The sequence below is a fragment of the Amphibalanus amphitrite genome, unplaced genomic scaffold (genome assembly GCF_019059575.1).
Source record: "Amphibalanus amphitrite isolate SeventyFive unplaced genomic scaffold, NRLGWU_Aamphi_draft 000000F_arrow, whole genome shotgun sequence".
Lineage (NCBI taxonomy): Eukaryota > Metazoa > Arthropoda > Thecostraca > Balanomorpha > Balanidae > Amphibalanus > Amphibalanus amphitrite.
In genome coordinates, this window is record NW_024881498.1 from 2,073,065 (window position 1) to 2,094,517 (window position 21,453).

Here is a 21,453-nt window from a genome sequence, read left to right on the forward strand (position 1 = left end):
TGCGTCCTTATCCCAGGAATGCGTTCTTATCCGACAATACAGCCACCCGCGGCGAGGCTTTGGTTTTTTACCAATCAGCTCCAACCAGCTCAGCTTTAACCAATCAGCTTATCTGACACAATCCGACGAGTCTGTCTGCTGAACGCTGATTGGCTTGAGTGTGACGTCATCGCTATGCCATCATACAGTAGGTGCCGTAGAGAGTATCAACATAGTACCAATATGTTAAATAGTTTTAAATACTTTTTCGCGAATTGTGCACTTCTGGCACCAGTTTTAAAAAGAAAATGAAAAATAATAATGTCAAAATGAAAAACAACGATATCTTCATATTTCACGAAGGTGGCCCTTTTCCTTTAATAAATCGGTTACACGACATCTGATAATTTTCTCTCTTTGCACGTGAAGCAATTGGAAACACTGTCTACGGTGCGGGATGCTTGGTTGTTAATGTTTGCCCTGTCTGTTTCAGCTGATGAAGCTGTTCCGGAAGTTGTTGGGTCAGAAGCTGTTCCATACCGTGATGAGAGCCACATTCTATGGACAGTTTGTGGCAGGCGCTGACCAGGTACGTCATGAAGACCTGGAGGGGATGACTTGGAGAGCCCTGTGACTAGAGGACGATCCTTTCCAGGCGTGTGCGAGCACCCCACACATCTCATACACAGGCGTGCGATCACACATCCAGTGTTGGATGTGTGATCGCTGCGAATTTCAGGGAAAGCAGCAGCCTAGGCTCTAACTATATGAGCCCATTGGATTCCATTGGAAACTCCTTTCTTGAAAGACGACTTCATAAGGCCGGGCGACAGGCCGGACATGGAGCAAGTGTGAAGCACGCACCCAACCTGTGAAAGACACGGATCTGTGGCGTGTGGATCCCACAGCACCTAACCTGTGAAAGACACGGATCTGTGGCGTGTGGATCCCACAGCACAGCACCAAACCTGTGAAAGACACGGATCTGTGGCGTGGGGATCCCACAGCACCCAACCTGTGAAAGACACGGATCTGTGGCGTGTGTGGATCCCACAGCACCCAACCTGTGAAGACATGATCTCAGGTGATTTCACGGCAATAGTGACGACAAAACTTCAACGGTGATACCATTGCGTCTTTAAAACCGTTTTAAATTGCAACGCTTTTTGTCTTAACCCTCGCCCGTATAGGGGGGGGGGGTCGAACGGACCCCCCCATGGTTTTTCGCGAATAACGCGTAAAAAGCGGCCGATGGCGACGAAACTTTCAGTACCCTCGCGTTAATCAATTTTACACCTACCCTGAAAATTTCATGACCCTGAACCCAATGACCTTTGACCTGTGACCTACTTTTCGAGACCATGTTTGGCCGGAATCGCGATTCGGCGTATGTCGGCCCGCATTAGCCGCGCGTTTGCAGTCTTTTCGTGGTTTCAAGCGTTCAAACATGTGATATGATGTTACCCCCATGCATTAGGGTGGGTGTCAAGGTCACCTGAAGGTCAGGTCAGGTCATTGACCTTTGGTGACCTCGGTTCACTTTTTCAAGTTTTACATGTTTCTAGGCCAGTTTTTGGAGCTGAATTCGAATTTAGCAACCATATGAACGTTTACGAAGTAGTTTTGGTACCTTCGTAACATGTTACAAAGCTCTCAGAGGCGGTTGACACCTACTAGGAATACCCGGCAGAACCCCTACTGGTTGACCTGACCTGACCTGACCCGACCTGAACTAAATGCATAAAGACATCATCTGTGATCAAAACTAACATGATATTCGTGATCAGCGCCCCGAAAAACTCCATAGCAGCCACACTTAACGACATTCTAACAGGTCCCGATTTTCCCGACTTATGGGTCATTGACCTGACCTGCAAGGTCAACCAATGACCTAAGACCTTAAAATTGGGTATCATCGGCTTCCTCTTGCCACGGGCAACACGCTCGTTTTTCCGCGAAGCTCTAGCTCGATCAGGGGCAAAACGGCAAGGGGGGGTCCAACGGACCCCCCCCCCCTTATACGTTCGCGGCTGGAAAAACACCAATCCTACGGGCGAGGGTTAACCTTCCATTAACTGAGAGGAGGGGGGGGGGTAACGCAACTCGCTCTGCATGCTTTATGCAATATGTACCTGAAGATCCATAATCACAGGCTACCTAGCCCTGAAAGTCACCAGAGCTTCTCTATATCAATTTTCAATTCTTGAATGATGCTGCTTTTGGATTCGCTGAAAGTGTTTGAGCAATGACCAATGTTGTGCCTAGGTACTTCAGTACATGCCAGTCTTGGCTAAAAGTGGCATAACTTTTCACTGTCTTTATGGCGTCCCTTGGCCACTTTGCAAATAGAAACCACAAATGACGCTAACTAAGGAAAGTTTGACATTGACTGCGTTTCCATGACACATTTAATCGCTTTAACCCGTCAGTTGCTGGGGTATTTCGCCACCCACCGTTTGCTGGGGGGGGGGGCGTTAAACGCCCCCAGCCGATAACTCGAGAACCAATAGGCGCAGCGAAACGCACGAGGCGGCAAACGAAAGAACACGACGAGACGCTTCAGATGAGTACTTTTAAGTTGAATTTTGACGTCACAGGTCGGGTCAAGGTCAGGTCAAACACCTGAAATCGGGCTTTCAGTAGCATGGACTTCAGGACTTCGCAATGGGCGCCTCTTGTCATAAACTCTGTCAAAACGGTGCACAATCCATCATATAAGGCCTACAAGAGTGTCAGCTCCATGTAGGGGTCAGTCAAGCATAGGTCAGGGTCAAGGTCAGGTCAACCGGGTAGGCAAATATCCCCGAAAATCAAAACTGATATTCGCAGCCTGTGACACATGTTTTATGGGTAATTTGGGGCGTAGAACACGATGGTGACATTCATTTTATCATATGTGTACGTGTTTGGCTCAAAAGTTCAATTTAAGAAATGCATGTATCATGGTCGTGAAGTAGTCACGAGAAATTGCCAAGATTCAGTTCAAGATTTTGGACAATGCGGAACGATAATCAATAATCGAAGATAGTCATTTTATTGCTCATGGTATTGGCAGTCTAATGGCGTTTACGGCATGTCTGTATGTCTGTATGTCTATTCTGTGATTTTATATGATTTTTTGAACGTTTTTGGTTTTTGGCCGTTTTTGGTCGAAAACTCAGAAATCATGACGTCACTAAAACCTCGATATCTCAAAAATTTTCGGACCTATTTTTTTTTTGAAACTTTGGCACAATACACTTTAATCAATTCCCTACAGGTACCCAAAATTTGGCGCGCCTGCGGCGCGCGGTTTTTATGCTATGGCCCGGCGAAAAAGGTGGGGGCGTTTAATGCCCCCCCCCAGCAACTCGCGGGTTAATGAAATTTCACGTGCATTTTTCTCTGATACCTACTATTAGTCTGTGCGTATATGTATATGACTTTAGCTAGCACTTCATCCTATATTTACAATTTTGAAATGATGCCGACATGCTATGATGGACGATGGTGCAAATCCATTTGTAAAATCGGCTTAACCTTCGCCCGTTTTTTTTTTTTTGCCAGGCGTGTTAGTTTGATCACAGATGATGTCCTTATTCATTTAGGCCAGGTCGGGTCAGGTCAACCAGTAGGGGTCCTGCCGGGTATTCGTAGTACGTGTCAACCGCCTCTGACAGCTTCGTCACATGTTACGAAGGCACCAAATCTACTTCCTAAATGTTCAAATGGGTGCTAAATTTGAATTCAGTTTAAAAAAACTAGCTTAGAAACATGTAAAATTAGAAAAAATGAATCGAGGTCATCAAAGGTCAATGACCTGAACTGACCTTAAGGTGACTTTGACACCCACGCTAATGCATGGGAGCAACATCATATCACATGTTTGAACGCTTGAAGCCACGAAAAGACTGCAAACGAGCGGCTAATAGCCGTTTTCACGACGGTCTATCCGGCGAGTGCACCTGATTTGACCAAATCTGCACCTAATCTCTTTTACAGCAAATATCTTCATTTTATGAATTTATTTCAGTGTTTTAATCGATGATGCTCTCTGATAATACGACAAAGCAGGCATATAAGCAATTAGTGTCACCCTAGCTGACAGCTACTAAGAGACAAGCTGAACCTGATTTGACCAAATCTGCACCTGATCTGACCAGATGTGTACTAAATGTGTACCAGATGGCCGTCGTGAAAACGGCTAATGTGAGCCGACATACGCAGAATCGCGATTCAGGCCAAACATGATCTCGAGAAATAGGTCACAGGTCAGGTCAACCAGTGGGGGCCAGTAGGGGTCAAGAGGCCATTTTGATGAGGATCATGCAATTATCAGGGTATGTGTAAAATTGATTAACGGGAGGGTACTGAAAGCTTTGTCACGATCGGCCTCTTTTTACGCGAGTTACTCGCGAAAACCGAGGGGGTCCGTTCGACCCCTTATGCGGGCGATGGTTAACTTGTGCCGTGGAGAGGTAGCTATTGTTTTAGAAATCAGCGTATCACTCATGAACCAAAAAGGCTACAATTCGTTTTTTAAATGGTTTGGCTCCAAGTACGTTTTTCGAATTAGGAGACCCCCCCCCTCAAATAAAGATCCTTGAATAGGTACTGCTTTATACACTGTTGTAGTTACCAACTTTGCACTGGGTGATATCTTAATGGTTTATCTACCCTGTAAATTTGGTGTTACTTAAAGGTAGTGTGCCACCTTTGAAAGATTTCCCATTTTATTTTTCCTAGGATAAGAAGCTTCTGTTTTTACCTAATATCGCAAAAAAAATCAAAAATGGGCCTGGAATAGTGCCTTTTTCGCCTAAAAGTTTATCGGTTTTTCGATATGTATAACAACTGTAGTGGGCTGACCTGCAAACAGGCGTCGGTAACAATCGCGAATGCGGCGCACATGTGACAATAAGCAAAGGTCATTAAAGAGTTACGACGTGCGGGAATGAGTTATCAGCTGTCTAATCGTAGACAACACAATGTCGAGCCTTAAACTGTAAGCCTGTATTGGTATTGTTTCTTTTATTTGGCTGTCGAACATTATTTATGGTTTGAAATATGATTTTATGTAAAATAATTGATATGAAAAAGCCGTCTCTTAAGTTATGACCCCATTTCACCACACGCAAGTGGCAGAAATGACAATGATCAGCTGACGCATTTTTCTTGGCCGAAGTCACTCGAGCGCGCGGCCCGACGCACCACCACCGCACCACAAAGTATGAGCAGAAGCCACCTGCGGTAGACCGCGCCCAAAGCCAGGGCCCCGGTAACGTGAGGTAGCCGAGTCGGGGCAGCGTGCGCTGACCCAAGCCGGGGCCGCAGCTTTGGGCGCGGTCTACCGCATCCCCGCGGACAGCCCCGGGCTATCACATGACACCGGGAGGACGCGCGGCCCCGGCTTGGGTCAGCGCACGCTGCCCCGACTCGGCTACCTCACGTTACCGGGGCCCTGGCTTTGGGCGCGGTCTACCTCACCACCTAACAGGCGTGTTCGAAACCGCAGGAGATGATGATGAACGGGTTTATCGAAACTTGATTGGATGAGCATATCGGTAATAGCGATTTCAGTGTGTGCATTTATTGTTCATAGTGGTGTGAAATGTGGTTGGGGTACGACCGACAACCCGTCGGGGCGAATTTCGCACTGGGGTACTCAAAATTTGAAGAATTTAAGACGTTTCCATGAGTTTTGAAGGTATGGATAAGTTCTAAAAATCCGGTTCTCCTTATCTGGGCCATTAACTCCATACGGTCCAGGAAAGCTGGCACTACCTTTAACCCGCGCGGGGCTGGGGTCTCCAGCCGAACGCGCGGGGCTGGGGGGGGTAAATTTTACCCCCCCTGTTATCTCCCGAACTAACGGTCCGATTTGGAAAATTCAAACGCCAATCGAAAGCTCTCATCACGAACTACTAAAAACATGTACTTAATTTAAAGTTTGAGGTCAAGGTCAAGGTCAGGTCAAGGGTACAAATTGCAAGTTTCTAAAGTATCGGCCTTGCACCGTAGTTGCCGAAGAATGGAGTCATGGACTGAGACTGATCGCCCAAAACGTGTTCTTAGGCTACCAAGACAATATTCGTTGCATACAATATCATTCAGAGGTCAAGGTCAAGGTCAGGTCAGGTCAGGTCAGGTCACCAAAAAACAAAATATAGAAAAGGGCATGTGCGACACATGTTTTATGGGTCATTTTACTCATAGAATTCAATAGGCACACTCAATAAGTGATATGGACCACCTCTGGATGAATTTCAGGTCGAGGTCAGGTCAAGGTCAGGTCAAGTGAGGTCAAATTTTGAAGTTGGTTGTTAAGGCCTAAAAAGGTGTCTATCTGATGCAGTTTTTCACGGCGAATCGAATGGTGCTATTTTTGTTTACGTACGAGGTCTAGAACTTCCAAAAAAGTCATTTTTCAAAAATTTTGTGTGTCGTGACGTCATAAAATTTTGAATAACTCCCACATTTTTGAACCGATTCTTCTAAAATTTAGTATGTAGGTGCACATAGACCACTTCTCTGACATATATTCCGGTTTTTTCGATAGACTCAAAATTTTGGATTTTATAATGATTTTCCCAAAAAAGTCAGTTTTTTGAAAAAAATTAGGCCAAAATCCAAAATTTTCAAAAAACCGAGATAGCCATTTGATAGACAAAGTAAAATTACGTATAACCTTTTTTGTTACGTCTTGATTCCTATAAAAATGAAGATGTTAGCGGTGTTTGAACTTTTGCCGTTTTTGAGGCGAAAATGACGAACATGACGTCACTAAAACGTCAATTTCTCAAAAATTTTCCGACGGATTTCGCTCAAATTTTCAGGGAACGTGTCAAATTGATGTAAGAAAAGGTACTGAAAGTTTGGCGGCGCTGCGCGCCGCCGTTTTTGAGATATCGCAAAAATTCGCGAGGGGGGGTAAAATTTACCCCCCCCCCAGCCCCGCGCGGGTTAATGCCTGAACCTGTGTTGGCATCATCGTGATCGGTTTCATCGGATATCCCTGAGTTTGCCCGTTCTCAGGGAGCGTACATACATGTGATGTGTCGTCTTCATTGTCGATAGCACTGTGCAGTATCACCCAGTTTAGTCTATGACTGCCACTGTCAATGTGCGACTAGTCGGCTAATGCAAATGCAGAATGCCGAATTCAGAATGCCAGGGGAGAGTCTATCCCCGTCGTTCTGGTCGTTTGCGTTCGGACTTAGGAGCTGGCCCGCCGAGGGTTATTTTTTGGGCGACGAGGCGGCGCTAGTTCTGGCGGTCACTCACTTCCTCTTCCCACAGGCTTCAATCCGTCCACAAATTGAGAACATGCGCTCATTCGGAGTCAAGTCGATACTGGACTACTCCGTGGAGGAGGATATCAGCACTGAGGAGGCCGAACAGGCTGAGATGAGGTCAGTGTTGCATCCCTCCCCCCCCCTATCAGCACTGAGGAGGCCGAACAGGCTGAGATGAGGTCAGTGTTGCATCCCTCCCCCTCCCCCCAGAAATACGCTCATTCCCCCACCCCCAGAAACACACTCATACCCGACCAGCGACCATTCAGCATGCGCTGCTCATGCGTACTTACTACCTACGTCATAAGAAAGTGACGCGGCGCACTCCATTTTTCCTATAGACTTACTTTTTAAAGAAACGTCAGTTTAGACGTGAGAGGTCGAGAAAGCGCCTAGACCACAGGCGGACTAGAGACTAGCTGGTGAAATGATAATGAACTTAATTTGGGTAGGCCCAAGTCAAGTTAGTTACAGAAGCCAAGAGGTTAGGCAATCAAGTGGTTACACAGGGCATAGGTATGCTTATGAATCTACCGTGTTTTTCTGGTTTCAAAAGATGCACTGCATTAATATTTTACTCCTAGCATGTGCACTTCATAACACAATACTCCATTTTAGTTTGGAAATAATTTTGCAGAGTAAAAGTTACAAGACTCTCACAGCTTTCACAAGGCATGCATATCAAAGCTATGCACACATTTTTTTCAGACACTTCTAAAGAGTTCTATTTAATAAGTTAATATTATTCATTAATTAGTCAAATGCTTGTCAAAATGTGAAAAAGCCGCTCTTACTTATACAAGTACCTACTGCTAACTGTGTTTTGCTTTGTGTCTCTTGTTCGTACTGGAATGCGTGAGGGATCTGCTGAGTTTGTCTTTATTTTACACTCTTGCCAAGTGCTGGTGTAGCTCTGGCCAAATCAACGCCATTGCTGGAGCACATGAAGGACCTCAGCGAGACAGAGTTTAAATTCTTTGATAAGCATAGTCTACAACAACTATCTAAGTAGCTTGAGATAGAAACTTGGGTCATTTGTAGTTTGTGAAAAACAGCCATTTTTGGAGACAATATGCTGCCATACACACCATGCTCTCGGTCCTTGCACTGCCATATCCGCAGTACAACTAACAGCATGCTCAGCAGCCTGGCCCAATTTTATAAAATGCCGTACTATTCTATTCACGGTATTTGGTAACATTTACAGTGATATCAGTGCTGACAAACGGTTATCCGAGTCGACGAAATGATTCTTTGGATCGTCAACATACGATGGACTGAAATGCGTGAAAACCATTTTGCATTTGATAGCCGTTTTCTGCAGCTGAACCTCACCCAGTGCTGCCATATTCATTCCACGGCGTTTATAATATTGAACCCTGGTGCGCCACGAACTGCTAATCATGCAGTATCAGCTGATTGGCTGCGTATTGCACAATGCGTCCCTCGGGCTGGTTTCGGCCATTTGTAAACGGTCGTGCTGATGGCGTTCGTTCTTTTCACAGCGGGGTCGCTTGACAAAAGTACGTAGTGATTCCGTCTGTCCTTGTGCATGCATGGTTTTATGTTCGAGCTATTTATCATATGTTAAGTAAGTCTGTTTTTTTCCTCTTATAGCTGATTTGAAGAACGCTGCTAATGCTGCTGAGCATGGTCATAGCTCTGTTTTGTTGTTGTTGAAGTTATACATTTCAGTCTCAAAGAATATTTCGTGGTCGTAGAATAGGGTAATTTAGGGGAGGCATGGGTCTGATTCAATCACGGACGGTGACACTACTGGGGCCGAGCTGATTCCGAGAGAGCGGGGGTGGGGGTGGGGGGGGGGGCACTGGACGCAGGCCACCCTGCTGAAGGGGAGGGAGGTGCCCTCGCCGCTTCCCTGGCTGAGGTGGCCTGCGCGGCGGCACGAAAAACACAACTACGAGTACAGTCGGAGATGAGCATGAAGTGGCACGGGAGTTGCAGGAATGAATGTAGTTATCTGAACGGAAAAATATGCTTACTTGAAATGGCTTACAATGCCTATTATTTCCTGGCTCAAATGTGAACTTGAACCGGGATTTCATATTTTTGTTAATGAGACGACAACGGGCAACAGTAATCTGCGTGTGTTTTAGAGGGAATGGTTTACTTTCCTCAAATTAGTTTTTTTTGCAATGGATTTATGATTTTTGTGCTTAAAATGATAAATAAAATAAAACAGCTTTATAAAAAGGATTATTTACTATATTTTAATATAGGAAGGAATATAGGTATTCTATAAAAAATATTAATTGACGCGGAAGCTTTTTACGCGTTGACCAATCATATTGCGTAGACCCTGTTCAAACGTACCTTCGCATGCTGCATTGGCTGTGAGCAGCATGCTGATTGGCTGACGATGACGTGGCTACATTCCTCAGCAAAGCACTCATTCCTCTGCAAGGCACTCTTTACGGAACGAGAAATTGAATATCTTCGTCTAGGGTGATTGTTGGGGCTCCTGATTTGTGCTAGTCTCAGCTCAAGCTACGAGACTGCTATTTCAGTTCAAAACCCCACGTTAAAAGTGAACGATTTCCTTTAATCCTTTTCCCAAGTTTCTTCTGAGCGACGACATATTTAGCGACATTTTTTAGCGAGTTGAAGCGGGCGATGTATTAAAATAAATACCAGAGAGAGAGAGAGAGAGAGAGAGAGAGAGAGAGAGAGAGAGAGAGAGAGAGAGAGAGAGAGAGAGAGAGAGAGAGAGAGAGAGAGAGAGAGAGAGAGAGAGAGAGAGAGAGAGAGAGAGAGAGAGAGAGAGAGAGAGAGAGAGAGAGAGAGAGAGAGAGAGAGAGAGAGAGAGAGAGAGAGAGAGAGAGAGAGAGAGAGAGAGAGAGAGAGAGAGAGAGAGAGAGAGAGAGAGAGAGAGAGAGAGAGAGAGAGAGAGAGAGAGAGAGAGAGAGAGAGAGAGAGAGAGAGAGAGAGAGAGAGAGAGAGAGAGAGAGAGAGAGAGAGAGAGAGAGAGAGAGAGAGAGAGAGAGAGAGAGAGAGAGAGAGAGAGAGAGAGAGAGAGAGAGAGAGAGAGAGAGAGAGAGAGAGAGAGAGAGAGAGAGAGAGAGAGAGAGAGAGAGAGAGAGAGAGAGAGAGAGAGAGAGAGAGAGAGAGAGAGAGAGAGAGAGAGAGAGAGAGAGAGAGAGAGAGAGAGAGAGAGAGAGAGAGAGAGAGAGAGGAGAGAGAGAGAGAGAGAGAGAGAGAGAGAGAGAGAGAGAGAGAGAGAGAGAGAGAGAGAGAGAGAGAGAGAGAGAGAGAGAGAGAGAGAGAGAGAGAGAGAGAGAGAGAGAGAGAGAGAGAGAGAGAGAGAGAGAGAGAGAGAGAGAACTAATATACCAAGCAATGGTGATATGTCAGGTAATTACCTAAACGGCGGTGACTTTGCCAAGCGGGTTGACTTTGCCACGTTTCTCGAAAATGTTTTAGGGTGATCTCCAGCGATATTTTACAAAGGAAGTAATCATGATGCACATATAAAAAGATACTTGATTGGCCTTCCAATATAACCAGCACTTAAGGCCTAATTGCGCTTTGTTTTATTGGAGCCATTGAAATGGTCAAATTTGAAGAGGTCCAAACTTGCTATTATTTATCCATGTTTTAGACCAGCTACGATGTTGAAGCTTGGTATGGTTGATCATGCCAAGTCTGTTATGTTAGCATATAGAGGAGGGGGGGGGGTCGATGCGACCCCCCTCGCGATTGGCTCCTATGGCACCTAGAAACACCAAATTTGGTAGGTAGGTGGGCCCCCTGGAGTTCTCAAATTTGGTTGCTCTAGGTCAATATTTAGGGGTTTTTTGGGGGGTATCAATGTAAAAATTTAGCTAAAAACAGGTGAAAAGTTTTTCGCTTATAACTTTTGATCTAATTGAGATAGAGCAAAAAAAGCACCAGTGAACTCAGCATGTCAAGGCGCGTCGAATGATATACTTTTTAGCTTGCTTAAGTGTACTTAAAGTTTTTTCTTAATTTTTAAGTAAACTTTAATTAATTAATTAAATGCAAGTTAACCAAATTGCATCTTATTGCATATCGTTCGATTCGGCTGATCAACAGGAACACAATGACGCAATTTTTAAGCTCTAGCGTCATTATGTGCCAACTTATTGGCAAAAACGTCATTTGACCTCATTTAACCTCATTTGACCTGACCCATGGATATATACACCAAACGAAGAAGCACCAAGTGACCTGCTGTTAAGTTCTGTGGTTTCAAAGCTTAAAAGTGATAGAACGAAGCGGGTATCTCCAGTATTTTCCGAATTTAGTATTTTCCCATAGGCTTAACATTACGACGTAATGACCTCTAACTGACCTCAGGTCAGTGACCTCAAAAACCTGAACTAAATGTTATACAACTCGGTGAACTTAGCACATCCTGAAAGTTTGAAGGAAATCAGTCCATAACTGTGAGTTGGACAGGTGCAAAAAGAAAATTGAATTTTGACCATGACCTTGTAGCTGTTTTTCCGACCTGGTGACCTGACCCAAGGTCACCCGGACCTGAAATTTTCAGGTAATATGTAAAAAGTTTGCCCCATAGGCTGTGCCAAATTTGGCGGCGCTGCGCGCCGCTGTTTTTACGCGATCTTCGAAAAACCTTAGGGGGGGGGGGGGTCGCATCGACCCCCCTGCCAGGGCGAGGGTTAAAAAATCATTTGGCATGGTGGCAAAGTCACCCCTTTTCAGTTTAACTTTGCCACGAAACGTTTCTTAAAAAACGATATTTTCAGGCAAGATATAAGCACCATAATAACAAAACTAAAAGAGCTAATATTCTTCCTTGTTTTGAACGTAGAATCACCCCAATTAGTTTGCAAGTTAAAAAAAAATGCAAGCGTCTAAAGTTGAAAAGGTGGCAAAGTCATCTCCGTTTACGGTACATTCATACACGAAGCTTCCTTCACTGCACGGTGAGTTCCGTGCACGCATCAGTGTCGTACAATTATGCAACGCGCAATTCTGTTCAGGAGAGGAAGATCTGGAATAAGATTCATGGCATCAAAAAGGGTGCAAAAAAAGGGTACCTTCGCTAGTGATCAACTGATCACTACCGAAGTATAATGAGATGTGATGAATGGCCTGCACAGGGGCGAGTTGCAAGCACGGCCGGCACGCTGCTTGTCGGACGTTCCCCCGGTCCCTTGAGACACCGCAGGCCGGCTGCTTGTAAGAGGCACCGCCACCCAGTCATTTTCTAACCACGCACTGTAAGTAAGGGCTCGGCCCAGGGAAGTTTGCTTTGCTCTCGCTAGATGGCAGCAGGGTAAAGCGCCTGAATGTAGGCTGCACCGCGGAGCAGCGCTCAGCTCAGCGAGCGCCCGGCTGCGGTCCGGCCAGCTGTGTGCTCCGTGCTCTGTGCTCCGTGCTCCGTGCTCCGTGCTCCGTGCTCTGTGCAGCACTCAAATCAGCGCGTCCCAAAGATGGAAGGTGTAGAAGGAAACCGTATGCTTTTAAAGGAGCTTTGTCTTTCTGATGAAATGCTCGCAGGAAGCAATGTTTTGCAACACAATTACCGAAGTACTGTGCGCACTCGGCTATATTCCGTCTGCCGAACCATTTTTTTAATTAATTGAAAACTCTAAATACGGTACCTCATTGTCGGAGTTCCCTGATAATAGCTTTAACCCGCGCACCGACGGGGGTCTGCGCCAACTTAGTACCGACGGGGGGGGGGCGGATGACCGCCCCCCCCCTGAGATCTCGAGAACGAAGCAAGATAGCGACAAGCGGTAAACGGCATCGGATACGCACGGTCAAGATCTACAATTTTTACAAAGGTCATTTTCAGGTCAGGTCAAAGATGACGTCACAGGGGTCGAAAAAGTCAAAATGGCGGCGCTAAATATGGAGAGAGTTTTTCTCGAATAACTTTCGAATTAGTCAAGATAGGAACAAACTAAGGGCATCATCGTGATCCTCTCGTCAATCCGCATTGAATGATATATATGTTGACCTCGAAAGGTCAAGGTCAAAGGTTGACCTCAGGTCACGTGACCTCGAGGTCATCATGCATATCATTCGATGCGTCTTGACGAGCTGAACACAATGAGACCATCCACGCGTCTGTATCTTGTTCCTGTACGGAGTTATTGGCCAAAAACCTTTGGTGACCTTTGATGACGTCACATGACCTCACAGCTGCCCAACAGCAAAACAGACCTCAAGGTAGTGAAGGTTGATCGTATATGAAGTCATGTATGGTATATGGGGCCATTCCGACCCGTTTTAGTGGTAAAAACAGGGAGTTGATTTTTACCCCATTGACTTATAATGGGGAGGTCGCGAAATTGACCTGACCTTAGGTCACCGATATCAAAATTCCGAGATATAAAAATTGTAGCTACTAAAGACCTAATAACATCCTGCGACTTTCAAAGGCCTCCGACATCTACTGTAGCTCTGGCACGGTGACAAAGTTGCAAAAAAGTGACTTGAGGTTGGGTCATTCAAAGTGACCTGATGACCTGACCTTGAAAGCTAGGAGGTTCAAACTTGCACACCATGTGTAAAATTGATAAGGAAATAGTCATACCAAATTTCGCGGCACTACGCGCCGCGGTTTTCCCGCTATTCGCGAAAAACCTCAGGGGGGGGGGGGGGGCGGATATCCGCCCCCCCGTCGGTGCGCGGGTTAACCCTCGCCCGTATTGGTGTTTTGCTAGCTCGGCGAACGTAGGTATATGGGGGGGGGATCCCTTGCCGTTTGGCAAATGGTAGCTGATCGAGCTAGGGCATCGCGGAAAAAAAAACGAGCGTGTTGCCCGTGACAAGAGGAAGCCGATGCTACCCAATTTTAAGGTCCCAGGTCATTGGTTGACTTCCAGGTCAGGTGAATGACCTAGAATTCGTGAAAATCGGGACCTGTTAAAATGTCTTTTAGTGTGACTGCTTCGTTTTCTTTTGGGTGCTGATCACGAATATCATGTTAGTATTGATCACAAATGATGTCTTCATGCATTTAAGCCAGGTCGGGTCAGGTCAGGTCAGGTCAACCAGTAGGGGTCTTGCCGGGTATTCGTAGTACCTACGTGTCAACCGCTTCTGACAGATTCGTCACATGTAACGAAGGCACCAAAACCATTTTGTTAATGTTCAAATGGTTGCCAAATTCGAATTCAGCTCCAAAGATTAGTCTAGAAACATGCAAAACTCGAAAAAGTGAACCGAGGTCATCAAAGGCTAATGACCTGATCTGACCTTCAGGTGACCTTGACATCCACCTTAATGCATGGGACCAATATCAAATCACATGTTTGAACGTTTGAACTTTGAAACCACGAAAAGACTGCAAACGCGCGGCTAATGCGAGCCGACGTACGCTGAAGCGCGATTCCGGCCAAACATGGTCTCATGAAATACGTCACAGGTCAAAGGTCATTTTGGCCAGGTTCATGAAGTTGTAAGGATAGATATAAAATTGATAAACGTACTGAAAGTATCATTGCGATCGGCCGCTTTTTACGCGACTTATTCGCGAAAAACCGAGGGGGGGGGTCCATTCGACTCCCCCCCCTTACGGGCGAGGGTTAAAAATTAAATTGTTATGGGTTGCTAGGTTTACGTTTTTTTCAAGGCTAATCTGAGGAGCCTGAGTGCTGCGTCCGTCAGAAAAGGCGGTTACAGCACAGAGTTCGCCTATAGAGCAGCTGGCGGGGTGGGCCTTCCTATGGCCGTCAGGCTGTCCTGTAGCCGTTCTATGGCCGTCCAATGGCTGTCCTGTAGCCGTCCTATGGCCGTCCAATGGCTGTCCTGTATCCGTCCTATGGCCGTCCAATGGCTGCTCTGTTGCCGTCCAATGGCTGTTCTATGGCTGTCCTGTAGCCGTCCTTTGGCCGTCCAATGGCTGCTCTGTGGCTGTCCATTGTCCAATGGCTGTTCTGTGGCTGTCCAATGGCTGTTCTATGGCTGTCCAATGGCTGTCCAATGGCTGTTCTATGGCTGTTCTATGGCTGTCCAGTGTCCAATGGCTGCTCTATGGCTGTTCTAATGACGTCCCTTCGGCTGTCTCATGGCAGTCCGGTCGTCCTATATGACCATCCTTTGACCGTCCCATGGCCGTCCTATGACCGTCCTAAGTCCTAAGGCATTCCTATATGGCCGTCCTATGACCGCCTTATTAACGTCTTATATGACCGTCCTATTAACGTCCTATATGACCGTCATATGACCGTCCCATGGCCGTCCTATGACCGTCCTATGACCGTCCTACGGCCGTCCCAAATGCCCGTCCGGCGGCCGTGCTATGCCCGTCGGGCGGCCGTGCTGTCGCTGCGAGGTCGCGCCGGTACACTCGGGGGGTGTGTCCCGCCGGCGTCGGCTCACTGTGTTTATCGGTCGCCCGGTACCGCCGCGCCGGCAGAGCGGCAGGCACGGACGGCCGGCCGCGCCGGAACGGTCAGCCGGGCAGACGGCCGACCTGGCCGGCACGCCGCTGCGCTGGCCAGTGGCCACCCACAACGGCGCCAACGCCCCCAATCACTAATCATCATCATCATCATCATAATTTATTTAGCATCGCATTGTGCGACAATTGATAACAATAAGTAATAACAGAGTGTAACAAGTCAACTGCAGGGCGGTCAGTAGCAGGTGAGCAGCCTTAGTAGTCGCCGGGATGCCTCGCAACTGCCTTGTAAAACAAACTTCAAGCTGTCTTTCAGGCCATCTGGCATGCGAGGAGTCCGAACCCGGTCACTATCTACCGGACCACCAGCGGCAAGTTCCAGCACTTCTCTGAAGTCATTGTTCAGCATGCCGATTACCTGCATCACGAATGAGCCCTCCAGTTCACTGGGATTCAGGGTCAGCTTTGCCAGTGAAGTGATGAGGGCTTGCTGTAGACGGTGGCGGGTGCACATCGCAGATCTGAAGGTGCGTAAGATTTCACCTCTCAATTCCTCTTGGACTGTGGGAATACCTGAGGCGTCCATCAAGGCGTAGTGATGTGCAGAGCGCGGAAGTCCAAACGCAGCCTTCACGCAGCTGGCTTGCACTTTGTCTAAGTGTTCCACATCAGCCGAGCGCAAGGCAGCCGTGCCGCAGCCGAATATCAAAACAGGTAAGAAACAATATATGTCAGAGAAGCCGTTACGGGCCTTACACATGCCAAACATTAACAAAATATCTCTAAAACTGCCAGAGATATAGCCATTTGAATGACTGAAAAAGTAGCAGATTTTTATGACCGACTTCTCGTCACTGTAAATTGAACTGATATGACCTTGTGTGACCTTGTTTCACCTTCGTATGACCTTGTTTGATATGACCTTGATATGACCCTGTGACGTCGGAGGTCAAATATCAAGGTCATCGATATCCTAGCTTATGCATTTCGATGAGCTCTTTCGAGTGCCGTTTGAATTTTTCCGATCCGTTTTTTTTTTGTTCCGGAGATACGAAAGGGGCCTTTTGCCCCCCCCCCCCAACAGGACGTGGAACCTGCTAAACCTCAACGGGGCGCGGGTTAAACCTCACCGGACCTATTGGTTTTCTACATACGACCCAGCCGAGGGAGGGGGGGGGGGACGACACCCTCGCCTTTTCGCCCCTAATTGCTTCAAATTGCTAGCAGCTTGGAGGAAAAACGAGTGTGTGTGCGCCGCTACGAGACGCAGCGATTGGTACCCGATTTCAAGGTATCAGGTCAACCGGTTATCTCTGAGGTCAGATCAATTGCCCCAAGGCGCAGTTTTTTGGGGGGGTAATGAACTTCGCCAAAAATCGTCGTAGAGCCGGGAATTTGGGACATTTGTGTTTATCTTGCTTAGGTGCATCGAATAGTATACTTTCTTTCGGGTAAGGTCAACTTTAAGTGTGGACCTCGGGTCAAGGTTAGGTCGACTTAAGCGCCACTCAGAGCCGCTCTGATCACAGCCACCCAGGTCACGAAGCTGCTCCAAAGAGGTCATATTGCATATCATTTGATTTGGCAGGTCTTCCCGGATCCGTTGAAGGCTTCCTCGATTCGCTCGCTCAATGTGATCGGGAGTTATTGACGAAAAACTTCAAACTCCTATGACCCTAGTGAAGCGATGCCAAAGTGAAGCATTCGACCTTGCAGGGAATGCGTGAAGTCATGATGTTATATGCTTGAGCTAGGTTTAGATCATACCTGTTGCAAAACTAACAGTTTCCATATTTATCTGTTGACGTATACCTTGTGGTGAGGCCACGTGACCGATCTGACCTTATGTGACCTTTAAGAAAAGTCCGAGATATACATGTTGTGAGACCTCTGGAGGATACTAGGTCCTGTACTTTTCATCTCCCTGTGAAAGCTTCTCTGGCACTAAGGGCGTTGCAAAGTTGCGACATTTTAGGACCGTGCAGAGGTTCACTTTTGACGTTATAGGTCAGTGGCCTGACCTGACTTGAAAATGCGGCTGGTGTTGCAAGATCCAGCTTGCATTAAAGGTCAGGTATGCTCAATTTCAGGTCTCTGTCGCCGGCGTGTTACGAGCTATCGCGAAAAATCTCTTTGAGGGGGACACCGCCTCCCCTCCCCCGGCTGGCGAGGGTTAATGCAACGCACTGAACTCTTATATATACTGGAAGGAGCATTGGTGACTTGTTTTTGTCTATCGATTTCCGCCATGTTGTGTATACCAGAAATATACAAATGTAAATTGCATGTACGGTAGCAGAGGTGCAGTTAAGTGAGAGGTACACTACTCAAAAGTGCTGCTGCTTCATGCTTGCAGTTTGATTGCAGTGATCAACTTTTCAAGACTTTGGTATACACAACATGGCGGAAATCGTTAGACATTCTGGCCCATATACGGCCAAGGCGAGTGCCTCCCCCTGATGCAACGCTAAAACTTTTTATTATCAGCTCCAGAGTTTATAATTACATCAGTTTTTTGTTCACCCCGAAATAAACTCAAATTAAATTATTTCGACATTATTATTCAGGATAAATCTAAAGCTATATTCTCGCCTCGAGGGGTTGCAAATATAACACATTATTATGCTCCACATGATAGAGGAGTACGGGATAGTTTAAAATTGAATTTGTACAATGTACGTGTACATATACCCTAGTGCAAATAATTGTCGTTCAGAAGCGTTTTTAATCCGGACTGTGCCGCTCATACCGTATCAATTTTCCGTGATATTGTTTCCGTGACTTGTTTTGCGCTCAGTCGGAATATAAATTGTGGTTGAATGGTCAATAACGTATATTGAAAACGTTGTCCTTGATTAGCAATCCTTGATTACCTCTGAATGTTAACTTCATGTTCACGCACACGTTACAATAGCGCTGTCATCAACACCACACGTGCACCGCTGTATGTTCCCTTCACTTAACTAGCTTCAGTAGCGTAACGTAGGCAACAGTATCTGGTTGGCATCTCTTTATGTGGAGCACTTCTCTTGATACTTATTTTGTCATTTTTAATTCTTGAAAGCAATAGTTTTACAACAATGATGTGGAACTGTTTTGTTGTTTTACTATTGAATCAGCGAGTGTTGTCGCGCGGTCGTCCGGAGATGAGTGACAGGAGCTGGCCTCGTCCCCAGGTCGTGCTCCACTCCAGGAGAACAGGAGCAGGAGTTGACCGGTGAGTGTCCCAGAGCCGGCAGCAGCTCTCACTGGTGAGTGGTGGGGAGTTGGAGTTGACCGGTGAGTGTCCCAGAGCCGGCAGGAGTTCACTGGTGAGTGGTGGGGAGTTGGAGTTGACCGGTGAGTGTCCCAGAGCCGGCAGCAGCTCTCACTGGTGAGTGGTGGGGAGTTGGAGTTGACCGGTGAGTGTCCCAGAGCTGGCAGCAGCTCTCACTGGTGAGTGGTGGGGAGTTGGAGTTGACCAGTGAGTGTCCCAGAGCCGGCAGCAGCTCTCACTGGTGAGTGGTGGGGAGTTGGAGTTGACCAGTGAGTGTCCCAGAGCCGGCAGCAGCTCTCACTGGTGAGTGGTGGGGAGCAGGAGTTGACCAGTGAGTGTCCCAGAGCTGGCAGCAGCTCTCACTGGTGAGTGGTGGGGAGCAGGAGTTGACCAGTGAGTGTCCCAGAGCCGGCAGCAGCTCTCACTGGTGAGTGGTGGGGAGCAGGAGTTGACCAGTGAGTGTCCCAGAGCCGGCAGCAGCTCTCACTGGTGAGTGGTGGGGAGCAGGAGTTGACCGGTGAGTGTTTCCCTGGCCGCGAACAATGGTTGGTAATATCGTCAATCAGCGAAAGTGCTCCGTCATACACAATAGTCTTCTGACCAGTCACAAGTGACTATATGTAGTTCGTTTTTTTATGTGTTCGACTCTCACTCTAATCGTCTCGTTGAGCACAGCACGATAATTGCTAGCTGAATTACTGAGGAAACTGGTTGGCGCACATTGATTTCACACACGATCAATTTTTGTCAAAATTCTTTCCACCTGGCTCCTGTTTCCCTGACTCATGCTGTGTTCAAAAGGGTGTTTACAGTGAAGGTCGAACTCAATGAAAAACCGAACTATAGCTGCCTGACGGAGAATTTCCCACTCTGGTGTCCATTTTGTAATTGTTTCTCGTGTGTTGTGGAGAGCTGAGTTATAGATGTGGGACGGTCAAGGCGGATGTGGTAAATCCAGGCGCGTGCCCGGTGGAGGCGCCGCCCCTCCGCAGAACAGAGCCGGCACTTCCCCGTCAGACTTAGGTCGCTGACATCTGTTCTCTGAATATGCTCTGTTCTCTGAACTGTTTTCTGCGGAGCGTATAGGACGCCAGACTCGGGCCGACCAGCGGCCGCAGGTAGGGCTGGAATGCCCGCTCGCCGCACGGCACAGTCGTGTTAAATGATAGAACGCGACCCGTTTCAACTACATCGAAGTTGAGGCCATCCTATGATAGAACACAACAAATGTGATGTAAATGAAATTATGAATAGCATTTCATTCAAGTCAGCACCTATCCGCTCACCTCTCACCTTTAGCGCAGTAGGCGTGGCACGTTTCCAGCAGTGGCTGTGCAAGCAAGCACAAAGAGCAAGGTCTCCGGAAGCTTCTAGTTACTGAATATTGAATAAAACTTTAATTGATAGCACAGGGCCTTTGCTCAGATTTGGCAATACCGATGCGGGAAATGGCGAACTTTGACATCGTCTGTATATTTCTCAACCTTCTCTGGATAATAAATATGTACGTTCAAACTTACGTGTTAAACTCACTTACCCTACGGCCTAGTTTTTTACCTATACATTTAGTTACTAAATTAAATGTAGCAGTGATTTGATTTTAATATTTTCGTTACAGGTAAGTTCTGTTTTGTGCACCATGGGTAGTGGATACCTACATTGGTTTGGTCTTTAACAAATGATGCAAATGAAGCAAATAATGCTACATTGTAGCATTATTTTTGTTAAACGTTTGTTAAAAACAGTCCTTCTTATAGGGAATGAGGTAATAATATCCTTTAAGACAGGAAAACTTAACCAAATATTATGCCAAACGAATCTGTCGGAAAATACCAATAACCGATTTGACTTTATTGTTGTTGTTAATCGGTGATTAATCAAACCGGTCAATAAATCAAATTGTTTGTGTCAATACCATCAGATAATACATAGCTGATAATTCATTAATCCTGATTATAGGTATTGGCTTTGCAATACCTACTAATCACCACATTAGTGCTGATTAAGCATTAGTTTAAAAATACTTGGTATCCGATTGATACGGCTGTGTAGTTATGGTATGTGTTATCGCTCGCCTGAAACGTTATTTCACTGTTCTAATGTTTCAGATTGGCGTCGGTTACTGCCTTCAATTTGTTTTGCCGAAAATGTTGCGACTTGTGCTTACCTAGACTTTATGCCTATACCTTTATGCCTCAGTTATACTTCGTTCCTTAGTTGTGACAATCCAACTAAATTACGTTTTCATTTGCTCACCCTTAAAGGATTTTTTTAAAAATATGAATAGAGACAAAATCTCGTTTTTTATCCCATCAAGTTGTATGTTGTGTTGATGCGCTGGGACAGTCGGACAGTTGTATGTTGTGTTGATGCGCTGGGACAGTCGGACAGTTGTATATTGTGTTGATGCGCTGGAACAGTCGGCCAGTTGTATGTTGTGTTGATGCGCTGGGACAGTCGGACAGTTGTATGTTGTGTTGATGCGCTGGGACTGTCGGCCTGTGACCGGGTTGTCTGGTTGTGTTGTCTATGTTGTGTTGTATATGTTGGTTGTGTTGTGTATGTTGTTTTGATGCGCT

At 46.4% G+C, this 21,453-nt stretch overlaps 1 protein-coding gene across 3 annotated transcripts in view; it reads left to right on the forward strand.

Annotated features, from left to right (window-relative positions):
- LOC122379743 (proline dehydrogenase 1, mitochondrial-like) overlaps positions 1-21,453 on the forward strand; it is an 85,720-nt gene that overhangs the window by 15,635 nt on the left and 48,632 nt on the right. For all 3 annotated transcript variants that reach the window (XR_006256381.1, XM_043362581.1, XM_043363419.1), the window contains exons 2-4: positions 473-568; positions 7,258-7,370; positions 18,795-18,835. Coding sequence is in view for 2 of the 3 variants with exons in the window: in XM_043362581.1 (XP_043218516.1) it covers positions 473-568; positions 7,258-7,370; positions 18,795-18,835 (250 nt within the window). In the remaining variant the exon portion in view is untranslated. The remainder of the gene's footprint in view (positions 1-472; positions 569-7,257; positions 7,371-18,794; positions 18,836-21,453) is intronic.